Here is a 14,593-nt window from a genome sequence, read left to right on the forward strand (position 1 = left end):
AGCGTTCATACTGCTGAAAAAAATGTTTTATTCTCAACAATTCAAGTTTAAACTTTCTGGTTGCTTTTAAAACATTTAATGAAACTGGTATTTAAAATGAAAATGTAATTTCATAATTTTTTGCAAAGATAAACAACGAAATACACTCACCTAAAGGATTATTAGAAACCATACTAATACTGTGTTTGACCCCCTTTCGCATTCAGAACTGCCTTAATTCTACATGGCATTGATTCAACAAGGTGCTGAAAGCATTCTTTAGAAATGTTGGCCCATATTGATAGGATAGCATCTTGCAGTTGATGAAGATTTGTGTGATGTACATCCAGGGCACGAAGTTCATGTTCCACCACATCCCAAAGATGCTCTATTGGGTTGAGATCTGGTGACTGTGGGGGCTATTTTAGTACAGTGAACTCATTGTCATGTTCAAGAAACCAATTTGAAATGATTCAAGCTTTGTGACATGGTGCATTATCCTGCTGGAAGTAGCCATCAGAGGATGAGTACATGGTGGTCATAAAGGGATGGACATGGTCAGAAATGCTCAGGTAGGCCGTGGCATTTAAATGATGCCCAATTGGCACTAAGGGGCCTAAAGTGTGCCTAGAAAACACATGTTCTCATTCTGTTTACCCCAAATTCTGACTCTACCATCTGAATGTCTCAACAGAAATCAAGACTCATCAGACCAGGAAACATTTTTCCAGTCTTCAACTGTCCAAATTTGGTGAGCTTGTGCAAATTGTAGCCTCTTTTTGTAGTGCAGATGAGTGGTACCGGTGGGGTCTTCTGCTGTTGTACCCCATCCGCCTCAAGGTTGCACGTGTTGTGGCTTCACAAATGCTTTGCTGCATACCTCTGTTGTAACGAGTGGTTATTTCAGTCAAAGTTGCTCTTCTATCAGCTTGAATCAGTCGGCTCATTCTCCTCTGACCTCTAGCATCAACAAGGCATTTTCACCCACAGGACTGCCACATACTGGATGTTTTTCCCTTTTCACACCATTCTTTGTAAACCCTAAAAATGGTTGTGCGTGAAAATCCAACTGAGCAGATTGTGAAATACTTAGACCGGCCTATCTGGCGCCAACAACCATGCCACGCTCAAAATTGTTTAAATCACCTTTCTTTCCCATTCTGACATTCAGTTTGGAGTTCAGGAGATTTGATCAGGACCACACCCCTAAATGCATTGAAGCAACTGCCATGTGATTGGTTGATTAGATAATTGCATTAATGAGAAATTAAACAGGTGTTCCTAATAGTCCTTTAGGTGAGTGTATGTTTGCAGACAGTTACATATAAACAAGGTCATAGTCATTTACTAAAAACAGGTGTAACACAAAAATCTATCTTGTTCTGTTGTGTTACTTTCGTCCTAGCTGACAGCGTCAAAAGTAACAATGTGCTACTTATGTTCAAAGTGAAATTATACTGAAGTGTTTTTACATTTTTTCAAAATAACATCTGGTATTGATAGACCACATTTGTGAGTTACTGACCACAGCAAAAATATATCACTGTATAAAACATCACTTTTTTCTATAACGTTTTCTGAAAAATTGAACTTTTACCTTTGCTTTCCCCTACTTCGATTGTGATGTTTACAAGAGCAGTGGTACAGTTTTTTTTCCAAAATATGAAATAGCAGGTTAAAGGTAAATGTCCATGTATAACTATAGTACAGTAATAAATTGAGTGTTGGAATTCTTCAAATAAAATTGAGTAGTGAACACATGCACTGCAAGTCATAAACACACACACAGAGCAGTGGGCAGCTATCCCAGCACCCTTGCTCAAGGGAAGCACAGTCGCAACCAACTGACTGTGAGACCCGAACCGGCAACTATCGGGTTACACAACCTGGGCACAGTCACACTAAAATGTGATGGCTGCCCTCACTGTCTCGCCAGCACCATTAGGTACTGTCAATCTGATGCCTATATGCCTTTGGATCAGAGGGCTACGAGTTGCTACCTTATACCACCAGTAGATCAAAGGGTTCAAAGGTCAATTTAAAAATGTATCCAGTTAAAAGCACACAAATAATTTTTCCCTTAAAAGACTTTATTAGACAATGAAAATTGTATATTTTTTATTTAACTGCTTTGTTGAATTTAACACATTTAAAATTTGATCGCATCATTGCAAGAAAATTTGTATGATCTTGGGGGGTGCCTATAAGGGTTTCGCCTAGGGTGTCAAAATGGCTAGAAATGGCCCTAAAGGAGATCTTCATGTCATAATATGTTCCTGTAGGGGAGAGCTGAGCGGGGTAAGTTGTTACACTTTTCACACTGTCAAGCACCATACATCACAATGGTATAAATCTTATACCAATTAAAAGAAGGAAGTTTTGGGCATATATGTTGTATTCATTAAATTTTCATACCTTATGTCATTATGAAGTTGTAAACTGTTGAATAGAGAATGTTCACTTGTGCCAATTTGCCCCATTCTTTTTAAGCCCAAAATAAAAAAAAATGTGCAAAGGTCAGATTAGACCATTCTTAACCACACATGAACACGAAATTAGAAGTTGTCAAATAAAGTGACTATTTGATAGAGCCTCTAGTGTTGGAGTTATTAACGGTGTGACGACTTACCCCTGCTCTCTCCTACCATCTACTGTACATACACTGTAAAAACATTTTTTGTAGAAATAAAAGTATTACTGGGTATTACTGGCAACTAGCTGCCAGTAACTTAATGTATATTTTACATGTATGTTATTTACTGGCAACAGTTTGTTCAAAGTTAAATGAACATGAAACATTTTCAGTCTTTATTTTCTACAGTAAGTTACTGGCAACCAGCTGCATAATTACAGCAATTTTTACCAATAAAGCACAATTTTATAGCCCAGTGTAATGTACACAAAATAGGACACAACCATTCTGGTTTGGTGAGGATAATTTCCTAAAAGTTATTTATAATAGTGGTTTTGCACTGCAACTTTGGCATCGTACTGTACAGTATCTCATTATTTCTCAAAACAATATGAACTCTAATTTTAGCATCTCTTCATTTAAACTTTATATTTTGCTGATAGGACTCATTTAGCAACCAATAAAAATATTATTAAAATTATATTTCATATGGGAAACAAAGTAACACTGCAACAACGACAATGAAACATAATTTCACAGTTCACACTAATGATTTAAAGTACCTCATTGACATCTCCTAATTAATGGCCACTGTCAGTCAATGTCACAGACACAATGACCCCAAAAACCTGATCCATCTAATCCAACTCATGCTCTAATGCTACAAATGCTCTGTTCAGCTTTTCAAATCAGTGTAACGGTTGACCAGCAATGTTTAGTTTGCAAAATACAACAGCAAAAAATATGGTCATGTTATGCGACTGGAGGACTTTCAGGAGATGATGTAGTGTTGCCATGCCAACATGTCTTTTACTGGAAGTGTGTAATAATAACCTGGTGTGTATCTCACCTCAATCCTAACAACAACTGTGTGAATGATGATAAGAGCGCAACATGTTGAGACTGAGTCGAATAATGAAGTCATTTTTCTCTTTGTGTTGAAATAAATAGTGAAATCCTGCTGTTTATCACTGTCAAACATGCTCTCTTTATGACTCAAACCACTGAAGTGATTTTTTTTTAATCTTTTGAGAAACTGTATTATTCACATAAGTTTAAATGAACATTTTAATAACTTGACTTTTATTACAGAAATGTGGAAGAATTCCTCTACAGATTACAGAGTAATCTAAGTCATTGTAAATGTACAATATTTAAGTAAAGGCTATTTTTACAGATAGAGCACAGGCACATTTCATTTTAATCTTATTCACCATATCCCCCAGAGTTAGAGAAGTCCATACATATCTTTTTCATCTCTGTGCGTGCCATAACTCTGTCTGACGCACGGCACCACCGCTAGACTAGCACAAAGACTTGAAGTAAATGGGTCCAGCTAGCATACTGCTCATAATAAGTGACAAAATAGCGCCAACATTTTCCTATTTATATGTCTGTACAGTCACAGCGTGTACAAATAATAAGGTCATACACTGTAAAAAATACTTTGCTGCCTTAAAATTTTTTGTTGAAACAACTCAGATTTACAGGTCATTTCAACCTATTATTATTTATCTATTATTTATCTTGACTAGAGATGAGTTGTTATAACTACAGGTGAGTTGTTATAACTTATAAAATTAAGTTAACTTTTCTCAACTATATTTTATAAGTTGTGACTCATCAACTCATCTATGTTGACATGACTTGTAAATCTGAGTTGATTTAACAAAATTTTTAAGGCAGCAAAGTATTTTTTAGTAGTTAAATAAAAGTGTATATTTAGCAAATTAAAGGTCATTGTCACTGTTTTGCCATTAGAAATTATGTGGTAGTGACGTAAATTAATGTTTTTGCTGCAAATATTGCGCATGTTGCATTTTACTTTTGTAAATAAATGGGCCTACTGTTGGATAGCTTAATCTGCATCGATGTGTCATATTTTTTAAAATAAAATAAAATCTGGCTCCTTTTTTTTTTAATCTGACAACGTGATCTCAGCTGTTGTGTCTCGCTGACAAGATTGCTGTTTTAACTTGCATAATATTATTTTTTATCGCAAAGAACGTCCAGAACATACATAGGCCTACAGAAAGTATTGAAGTGCCAATGCAAATACGACGTGTTGACGTTTTTTGTTTTTATTGAATACAAAAGTATCTAAACAAAAAAGGCAAATACACATTTACAGTGTAGATTTGTATTACAGGCTCAACACAGTATACACATTATAACTAATAAATTGTTTAGAAAAAATAAAGAAAATAAAAATCTGAAATTATAATTTACATTAACTTAAATAGTGAGTAAAGAAAATAAATTAAATAAAGATAATATTAGGGGCAGTATCACAATAAATTAAATGCGGCTTACGACGTGGTGACGTCACTGGTGTGCTAATTACGCAATGACGTAATCTAACGACATTTAGTGACTTTTCAGGCAGGCTTGCTTGAGCTAATTTACTTACCATTGAAAATAGTTGGCAACAGTGGGTTTGACAGTGGGCAGACTTTGTGAAAGTAAGTCACCAAAAATTGACTTAAAATATTTAGAGGAATGTTTGTATTCAAGCAGTTATGGAGCACTATTGACTTCCATAGTAGGAAAATATATACTGTGCTTAAATACACTGCTTAAAATTGCAGCAGAGTAGATAATTGTCGTTTCTCAAATCCGACGGCTGCAGCCTCCGGAGGTCGCATTTTCAGGCTGCATACGTCATCAAGATTGTCATATTAACAAATATTAACAATTATAAAGTTGACTGTTATTTTTAGTTAATCGTAAGTAGTTGTAATATGCTTATGACTTGCGAATGTAATGCTCAGTTAACAGGCTTGATGACGTATGCAGCCTGCACATGCGACCTTTGGAGGCTGCAGCCTTCGGATTGAGAAACGGCCAATGACAGTATTTTTATTTTGGGGTGAACTATAATAGACAACAGCATTGAATAACTATTTAAAATGACCAATTTGACAGCTGCGTCAATTTAGACCATTTCGAAAAATTAATTAGAAATGTAATTTTAATATCGTGCCCCAAAATGTGTATCACAGATGGGGATGTTTACCAGTAGAGGGCAGTGTCGCACAGGCAGACCAATCATGTGCTAGTACCTCCCAGTACCTCCAGTGATGTTTATTTCAGGAAACGGGACAGTCAGTACTACAACTAACGTTACATTCTCGGCTGGTGCACGAGTCGCAGGAAAGCATGCTGATGTCCGTATGATCAGGATATAAAGATGGTGTTTGAGTCTGTGGTGGTCGATGTCTTGAACAGATTTCTGGGAGATTATGTGGGGAACCTCGACAGCTCGCAGCTCAGTCTCGGCATATGGGGAGGTAAATGTGCCAGGTGTCAAAAGCAAATGTTTACTTTTCCTTAGGTCTTGTTGTAGCAGACAACCAGGGCTCAAAACCGTGTTGACGTGAAGTCTAAGGAGTTTAATAATACTACTGCACGATTGCAGTAAAGAGTGAACTCGACCTTACTGTAATGCGAGAGTCATGCTTTGACATTGAGTACAGGTTCACGAGTCATGTTGGACAACTAAGCGTAAATCTGTACTAACATTAAATACATTTTATGGTATGATCTAATTAATCTATGTACAATAATAACTTGGGGTTGGTTGGCTAGTTTATTGGTTAAGGTCGTTGTATGTTACTGTCACATAGAAGTGGAAATGTGAGTGCAAAGTAAAACTAAATAGAGCCTAGGACTGAACCCTGAGGCACACACTGAAACTCAGACTTTTATTATGTCTTATCTTAAAACAACACTTGCTGTATTTACATGCATGGCTGTAATACAAGTCACATGACAGGAAATTAGAAGTAAGTGTACTTATAAAAAATGTTTTTATCTGTATATCTCTCTATATGTGTCTATATTTGCATTTCTAAGTATTTGTATCTATAGCTCTGTATCTTTCTTTCTTTCTTTCTTTCTTTCTTTTTCCTTCTTTCTTTATTTCTTTCTTTCGATCTGTGCAAAATCATACTTTGCATTGAAACAGGGAGCCGTTCTTATTGAGGTTTATTGATAAGTATCTTTAAAGTTATAGTTGACCCAAAAAAAAGACTTATGTTGTTATGAACCTGTATACATATCTTTGTTCTGCCAAACACAAATGAAGATATTTTGAAAAATGTTAGTAATCAAGCAGATCTGGGGCACCATTAAAGGAATAGTCTACTTATTTTCAATATTAAAATATGTTATTACCTTAACTAAGAATTGTTGATACATCCCTCTATCATCTTTGTGCGTGCACGTAAGCGCTGGAGCGCGCGTAATGGCACTTTTGGGAGTACTTCGACTCGCCTGAAAAGTCCGCTCCCCTTCTCCCTCTCATAATGGGAGAGGGAGGGTGTTACTGCGCCGAGTCGAAGTACTCCCAAAAGTGCTATTATGCCATAAAATATAGTTCCTCTTTTAAATCCGCTTCGTAAAGCGCTACGTTTTATTTTGTACCACCAAACTTGCTCGTTTAACTACTCGTCTTAAATAGGAAAAATGTTGATGTGTTTGGTCACTTCTAACTTTATCTCTAAATGGTAGCATTGAATGAATGGGGCTAAGCTAAATGCTATCGAAGCGTCGCAGCGTGCTCCAGCGCTTACGTGCACGCACACAGATGATAGAGGGATGTATCAACAATTCTTAGTTAAGGTAATAACATATTTTAATATTGAAAATGAGTAGGCTATTCCTTTAACTTCTATGGTAGGAAAACATAATATTATGGAAGTCATTGGTGCCCCAGATCTGTTTGGTTACAAACATTCAAATTTATTTATTTATTTATTATTATTATTATTATTATTATTATATATTTTGGGTGAACTATCCCTTAAATACCAACTTAAATATGTGATTTAAGATATGGCATGTGAGTGCCATTTTACAAAAAATGTTGTAATATATATATATATATTTTTTGCAGGTGATGCCATATTGAGAAACCTGATAATAAAAGAAAATGCCCTGGTATGTTACTGAGATATGTACTGTGTTATAAGTATTATATCTATTAAGATTAATATTTCTATTGCTTAATTAAATTATTACAGTTTAGTTAGTGCCTAACTTGACCTTTTTATTTAAAAATTTAGAGTCAACTAGACATTCCTTTTAAAGTCCGGGCGGGACACATAGGTAAGATAATATAATATATATTATATTCTTGAAAAGTAGTAAATATCACCAAACAATATTATATGTTTATTTTTAAGAGTTCATATTTATTCAATGTACATGCTTTCAAAAATGTAAACATTGTTTGTATTTGTGTAGTATTTTTCCTGTGAGTTTTTATCATTATGGTCTCCTTTAGCTGCTTCTTTATCTTTATAATGAAGCTTTTTGGTAGAGCTTAGACTTTTCTTTAGGATTTTGATGTGTAACTTTTATAAACCAAACTGCTGAACTAAACTATGATATCATGTTATAGTATGAACACATGTTGATGGATGTTTTTGTTGTTTGCCAGGTCGCTTGGAATTGAAAATCCCGTGGAAAAACCTGTACACTCAGTCTGTGGAGGCAACGCTGGATGAAGTCTATTTGCTTATCGTACCCACTGCTAGTAAGATCTGACCCATACAACCCAGTTCACCATAAAATGAAAATAATCCCATAATTTATTCACCCTCACGTCGAGTGTACAGTGAGATATCACTTTCTTGCTTGATTTAAGTTAAGTGATATCTTAGCTTTATAATGCCATTTAAAGGCGGAGTCCACGATGTTTGAAAAACGCGTTGGAAAAGGAGACGGGCCGACTAACAAAACACACTTATAGCCAATCAAATCAAATCAAATGCAGGGTTGCGTATGTGTGGGGCGGGTCTATCAACAGAAGGTCCAGATTCTATTGGGGTAGGGGCGTGTTTGTTTAGGTGATTTCAAATATCAACATTGGCTTTCAAACATCATGGACTCCGCCTTTAATGGTGGTCAACAGTTTGATTTTCCAGTGAGCTTTGAAGCACCGTTTTTGCTTTAACATTTATACTTTACCCATTTTTATTATTTGACTTCTAGGCTTTAAAGAAACCTGTCAGCCAAGATCTGACCCTGCCAGTTTTCTCTGAAAGCAGATTATTTGCATATTCTTTTAATGCAGGTATAAAGTATGATGCCGAGAAAGAGGAGCGTCAGCTGCAGGAGGCGCGGCAGAGGGAGCTACAGCGCATTGAGGAGACCAAACAGAAAGCTGCAGAGAAAGGTACAATAAAATTTACTCTCAGTTTGGTTTTACGTCAAAATCGATGATGTCATTCGGGAACGCTCTTGTCTTTCTGTTTTCAGAGAATCCAAAAGCTGAAAAGCAGGATACATTTGTGGAGAAACTGGTCACACAGGTGATCAAAAACCTACAAGTGAAAATCTCCAACATACACGTCCGTTATGAGGATGATGTGAGTGTATTATTTTACTTTATACCCCTCATATAGGAGCTAAATCTAATACTTCAAGCTACTGGGTTATTTGATCCCGGAATAATTTGGTTGACACGCTTTCTTGTGTTGAAGGTACATTGTTCACTATACATCTTTATGAAAAAATGAGAAATCCATTCTTCTAATGCATCACCATACGTTATTTTAATTGCTCCACATAACACCAACACATATATTGTCCAATTTGGTATCAAGAGTAAATACAATGAGGGAAAATTACATAGTCCATTATTTTGCGCTGTTGGGGTCAAACCACCTGACTATCACAGTAGGAAGGCAACCTAAATGTAATGGTCACAGCTTCACACAATGGTCAAAGTAAAAAACACCTCATATAAAGCTTTATAGCTCTTAAAATGTCGAATACTAATAATGTCATTAAAGTTCATTTACAGTAGTCTGCTGTGTTTTTTAGCACTTAATAGTCTTACTGTTGTTTGTGATCGTGTATTCAGGTCACCAATCCCAGCTGCCCGCTGTCGTTCGGGGTGTCCCTGCAAAACCTCAGTCTTCAGGTAATCCAATGATCCATTGTGTTTGAGAAAAACATCTTTGTTATGGTGATTAGTGGGTTAAAACGAAAAACGTTAATTAATCAAATTAATCAAACATATGTAAATGTTTTTTGTGTTGAAAATACTATTCAATCACATTAGCTTGTGACATTTATAAGGATTTATAAAGAAACAAAATTGAACATATCTGATGAAGGTAATTAACATTTTTGGATAAAATCTGCTTAAAGGGATAGTTCACTCCAAAATGATTTTTTTTCATAAATTATTCGGTCCAAACCTGTAATTCCTTTAATTGTCTTCATAATAAATGTTTAGATATTTTTGATGAAAACCGGGAGGATTATGACTGTCCCGTGGGCTGCTACTGTATGTAATAGTCACCGTTCAAGTTTTGAAAAGAATGAATGAAGTTCAAGTGGTTAAATCAGAATATTATAAAGCGACGAGAACACATTTGTTCACAAAGAAAACAAAAATAATGACTTTATTCAGCAATTTGTTTTCCTCGTTGGCACATTCATGAGGAGACCACTTCGTCAGGAGCAGGGGTGTAACGATTTATCGTGCAAATGCGCGTTTTCTCAATGAATGAATTTGAATTACGGTGAAATCCCGGCACATCCGAATGCCAGGGGGCGCTCCCGTGCAGAAACTCCCTTTGTGCCACAGAAGAAGTAGTATTACAAACGTTATTCCAGGAAATGTCTACAGGAATATTTATACGCTGTACTTCAGATTGTTTCAGGTATTTTCATTATAATAACAAATATTTTTAATTATTTTTATTTAATGAGTGTTGATTTTTTAATTTCACGTTATAAACGACTCAAACTCATAATGATTTTAGATTGATAAGAACTTCATACTGATCACAGAGCCGTAGTACACGCACAAGCTGTGCATGAAACAATCGATTTCAGACAGGCATTTTTAATGGGACACGCGATTGAAACGTTACATCCCTAGTCAGGAGGTCACAGTGTAAACAGCAACGAAAAAAACAAATTGTCTTATAAAGTCATTATTTTTGTAACAAAATAATGGTTCATTTTGTAAGGGTGTGGTAAAATGCGATCTGGCCTAAAATCTTCATGGGATGCCAGGGTAGTATTGAAATTATGCATATCGCAATAGTTTTCAATAACGTAATGATTTTAATGCAAAAAATAAGAAGTTTTTAACAAACACACACAATTGTTAGTGCTTGTGTGTCTTTTTGTGGAAAATGGTGAACGATCAGGAATGTTTGGTATACAAGTTTTAGTTTTTAAATGTATTTGAAAAAAGTTAAAAGTTATAGTACAAACATAAACCACAATCATATCGCACATCATATACTGCAATATTTAGCAAGTTATATTCCGCATTTCCCTCAATAGCTTACAGCCCTAATGTTGCGTTTACACCAGCCGCATCTTGAGAATCTTGCGGCGCGAATGAGGCGTTTGGCGCTGCGCGGAAGACGCGATTCCGCCTCATTCGCGGGAATGGTGCGAATTGAACGCCTGGCGCGGTATGCGCGAATTGTGCTTTTTGTGCATTTTGCGTTTGATACGAATTGCCAGCTGACGCCTGAGTTGAAAAATTTGAACTTTGGCAGAATTCCACGCCGCGTTAACCAATCAGGAGCCTGCTTGCTGCTGTGGCGGCAGCCCCGCCCAGAGTCACTCATTCAACCTGAAGGAACGTTTGATATTGTCCATAAGCATTCCCCAGTAGCTATACGACACAAGTTCTTATTTCTATAGAGACAGGATTAAAAAGGACATCGCTTGGAAGAGTGTAAGTGAGGACATCGGGCAACCTGGTAAGTTGTAAATACACATTTCACTTTTGAGTCACGTGACATTTATCGAACCGCGATAAGGTTACCAAATACAAACCGGTAACTCTCTAGATACATGCACAATCAACATCAGTCATCTTGCATACAGAAAACCGCATAGCACTTGTCCCTCCCACAAGAAGCGGAGACGCGCGTTAACCCGTCTTCACATTGACTTAACATTGAAATCACTCGCGCTTCACGCCTCTACCGCGGCTGGTGAAAATGCAGCATGACGCGCGTCAAATGGTTGCTTTTTCCGCGCGTCTAGAGCGAAGTAGACGCGCGAATGCATTCAAACTGTTCAAGCTGGAAACTAGGCATGGTAGACACGCTTTTGAGGCCTCAAACGTGGTTGGTGTAAACACAGCAAAAGAGTTGACCTGATATGACTATGTGATACAAATGAAAAATATGCATGGTTTTATGATACAGCAATTTTACTACAGTTTTATTTAAACGTGGTTTAAATCTTGTTTTTCTTTGGTACAATGCTTTGTACATGCCACAGATTTTATATCTGAATGATGAGTTTTTATCTGTCATTTGTTTTATTTCTTTAGACCGCTGATCAGAATTGGAATCCCTGTCTTCTGGATGAGAAAGCCAAGCTGTTTTTTAAGGTAAGAAGAGTTTACACTTTACCGATCACACCATGTCATAGTAATTTAGGACTGGGTGAAATTTACCAAAATTCATATCTTTGTAATTTTGGGATGAGTGACAATATGCAATAAATATCCTGGTACTGTATATTCTAGGAAGTGTCACAATTTATTAAAGGGGTCAAATAAATGTGTGGTGTCCCCAGAGTACATATGTGAAGATATAGCTCAAAATACCATATAGATAATTTATTATAGCATGTTAAAATTGTCACTTTGTAGGTGTGTGCCAATTTGGGTGTGTCATTTAACATGCAAATAAGCTGATCTCTGCACTAAATAGCAGTGCCGTGGTTGCATAATGCAGATTAAGGGGCAGTATTATCCCCTTCTGACATCACCAGGGGAGCCAAATTTCAATGACCTATTTTTTACATGTCTGAAAGAATGGTTTACCAAAACTAAGTTACTGGGTTGATCTTATTCATATTTTCTAAGTTGATAAAAGCACTGGGGACCCAATTATAGCACATAAACTTGGAAAAAGTCACATTTTCATGGAATGTCCCCTTTAAAACAGTGTATGATTGAAGTAAAAAATTAAAAACTTAAAAGCTGGTTGGAAAGCTTACGTCCGACCTCAGTGTAAATTTCTTGCAGATTTTCTGTTGCAAAGGAGGGTCGTATCAGTTCTTACCTATATAGACGGTATTGTTTCATCCTGCCAGGGGGAAAAAATTATATATGACCAAAACTAAATATACCGCCCAGCCTTATAATAATTCAGTAAATGTTCATATACCAATATTGTTTTTACTTCATTAAGCTTGTGCGTTTGGACAATCTCTTTGCTTATTGGAATGTGAATTCTGAACTCTATTCCTACCACAATCCTGATGAAGCTCTGGTGAGTCTACATCAAGAAATCATTCATCTTTCAGTAACAGAAAAAATGGTTTGTTTTCACCGCTGGATTGTATGTGTTTTTTTTCAGCGACTCCTAAGGCACAGTGTAGCCGTCAAGAATGCCATCCCTCAGGATTATCATTTCAGTGAGTGGAACTGAACTCGATGTGTTCAAAGGGACACAAGGCAGCATTTTTATGTTAATAAATCATCTTCGTAAGTCGGTATATGGTTAAATGACTCATTACATGACGAATGAAGAGTCTCTCGCCCGCCCCTACCGTCTGTAGGAAGAATACACCACTTGCAAGTTCGCTGTATCCGACCCGGTGTCCTTCAGTCTCGTATAGTCTCAGATATAGAACGCATTTACTCGCAGACACTAGGGGGAGCTAGTAGAGAAATAATACTCAGACTTGCCTTGTGTGCCTTTAAATTAGGGCTGTCATACAAAATAAAAGTTTGTATTTGCATACGTATTGTGTGTAATTATTATGTATATATAAACACACATATACATTTAAGAAATTTAAGAAACATGTTAATTATGTATATATTTTAAAATGTGTATATAAAATATATATCAAAATCGAAATAAATAAAGAAATATAAACGTTTCTTAAATACATACATGTATGTGTGTGTATTTATATATACAAAATAATTACACACAATACATATGCAAATATATTATGCAAACACAAACTTTTATTTTGTATGCGATTAATCGCGATTAATCTTTTGACAGTCGTAGTTTTAATATTGTTTTCCCTGTCAAATTTGAACAACGCTTATTTTCACTTGTTTTGCTTTGTAGTCTTCCGTCCAATATCTGCAAATGCCAAACTACGAATGAATCCTCGCTCGGATGTGGACTTCTCATCTCCGAAAGTGGATCTTTCGGTCAACCTGCCTGAGGTTGCAGTTGAGCTTAGCCGGCCACAGGTGTGTGAACTTTGGCAAAAAGTCATTAGAAATAATAATGTACCTTATCAATAAATGCTCTTAGCGTTATTTTGCATGATATGTAATTTGCATGTTCAAAGAAAAGTTTGTGCTTGTAATCTTTCACTAACGTAATATTGTACCACATTCAAAATTACTTTTTGGTTTTTAGCTAATTTGATGATATCAGTAAGGGGTTATTCACTTTTTGTGTATTTTGCACGAGCAAATACAATACTTTGAATGTAGCAGTGGTGCAACGCGCTGTTTTCTAGGCATGGTAGCGTGTAATGTTTTAGACGCGAAATGTGAACTGCCCCTAAGACAATGATTAAATAGTATATTTCAATTGTAAATAATTGTTTTGTTATTTTGTAGTACGTCAGCATTCTGGAGCTTTTGGGCTCGGTGGATATGATGACTCGTAATCTTCCATACAGGAAATATCGTCCAAACGTGCCAGTTCACACTAATGCTCGTCAGTGGTAAGACGATTTGTAGTCTGTGGTGGTCTTGGCTCTTGAATTTCCTGTGTAGTTCTTTATTAATGAATTGCTGTGACATTTGGGCTTATTATAGGTGGAGATATGTGATCACGGGCGTTTTAGAGGTGAATGTCAAGCCCAGCCTTCACATGTGGTCATGGCATCACATTCGCCGTCATCGGCAACATGTGAAAAAGTACAGAGAGCTCTACAAGAACAAGATCATCAGCAAGAAACCTCCAGACGCTCTGCTGAAGGAGCTCGAGGTTGGTGTGCATTGAG

At 36.4% G+C, this 14,593-nt stretch overlaps 1 protein-coding gene across 6 annotated transcripts in view; it reads left to right on the forward strand.

The window, feature by feature from the left end:
- The first annotated feature begins 5,680 nt into the window (after positions 1-5,680).
- Positions 5,681-14,593, forward strand: part of vps13a (vacuolar protein sorting 13 homolog A) — a 60,940-nt gene continuing 52,027 nt past the window's right edge. For all 6 annotated transcript variants that reach the window (XM_073867568.1, XM_073867572.1, XM_073867573.1 and 3 more), the window contains exons 1-13: positions 5,681-5,901; positions 7,509-7,552; positions 7,678-7,720; positions 8,055-8,150; positions 8,691-8,792; positions 8,876-8,985; positions 9,483-9,542; positions 11,934-11,993; positions 12,802-12,882; positions 12,970-13,027; positions 13,699-13,826; positions 14,205-14,311; positions 14,406-14,577. In XM_073867568.1, coding sequence (XP_073723669.1) covers positions 5,802-5,901; positions 7,509-7,552; positions 7,678-7,720; positions 8,055-8,150; positions 8,691-8,792; positions 8,876-8,985; positions 9,483-9,542; positions 11,934-11,993; positions 12,802-12,882; positions 12,970-13,027; positions 13,699-13,826; positions 14,205-14,311; positions 14,406-14,577 — 1,161 coding nt within the window. In that variant the 5' untranslated portion in view covers positions 5,681-5,801. The remainder of the gene's footprint in view (positions 5,902-7,508; positions 7,553-7,677; positions 7,721-8,054; positions 8,151-8,690; positions 8,793-8,875; positions 8,986-9,482; positions 9,543-11,933; positions 11,994-12,801; positions 12,883-12,969; positions 13,028-13,698; positions 13,827-14,204; positions 14,312-14,405; positions 14,578-14,593) is intronic.

The sequence above is a fragment of the Misgurnus anguillicaudatus genome, chromosome 5 (genome assembly GCF_027580225.2).
Source record: "Misgurnus anguillicaudatus chromosome 5, ASM2758022v2, whole genome shotgun sequence".
Lineage (NCBI taxonomy): Eukaryota > Metazoa > Chordata > Actinopteri > Cypriniformes > Cobitidae > Misgurnus > Misgurnus anguillicaudatus.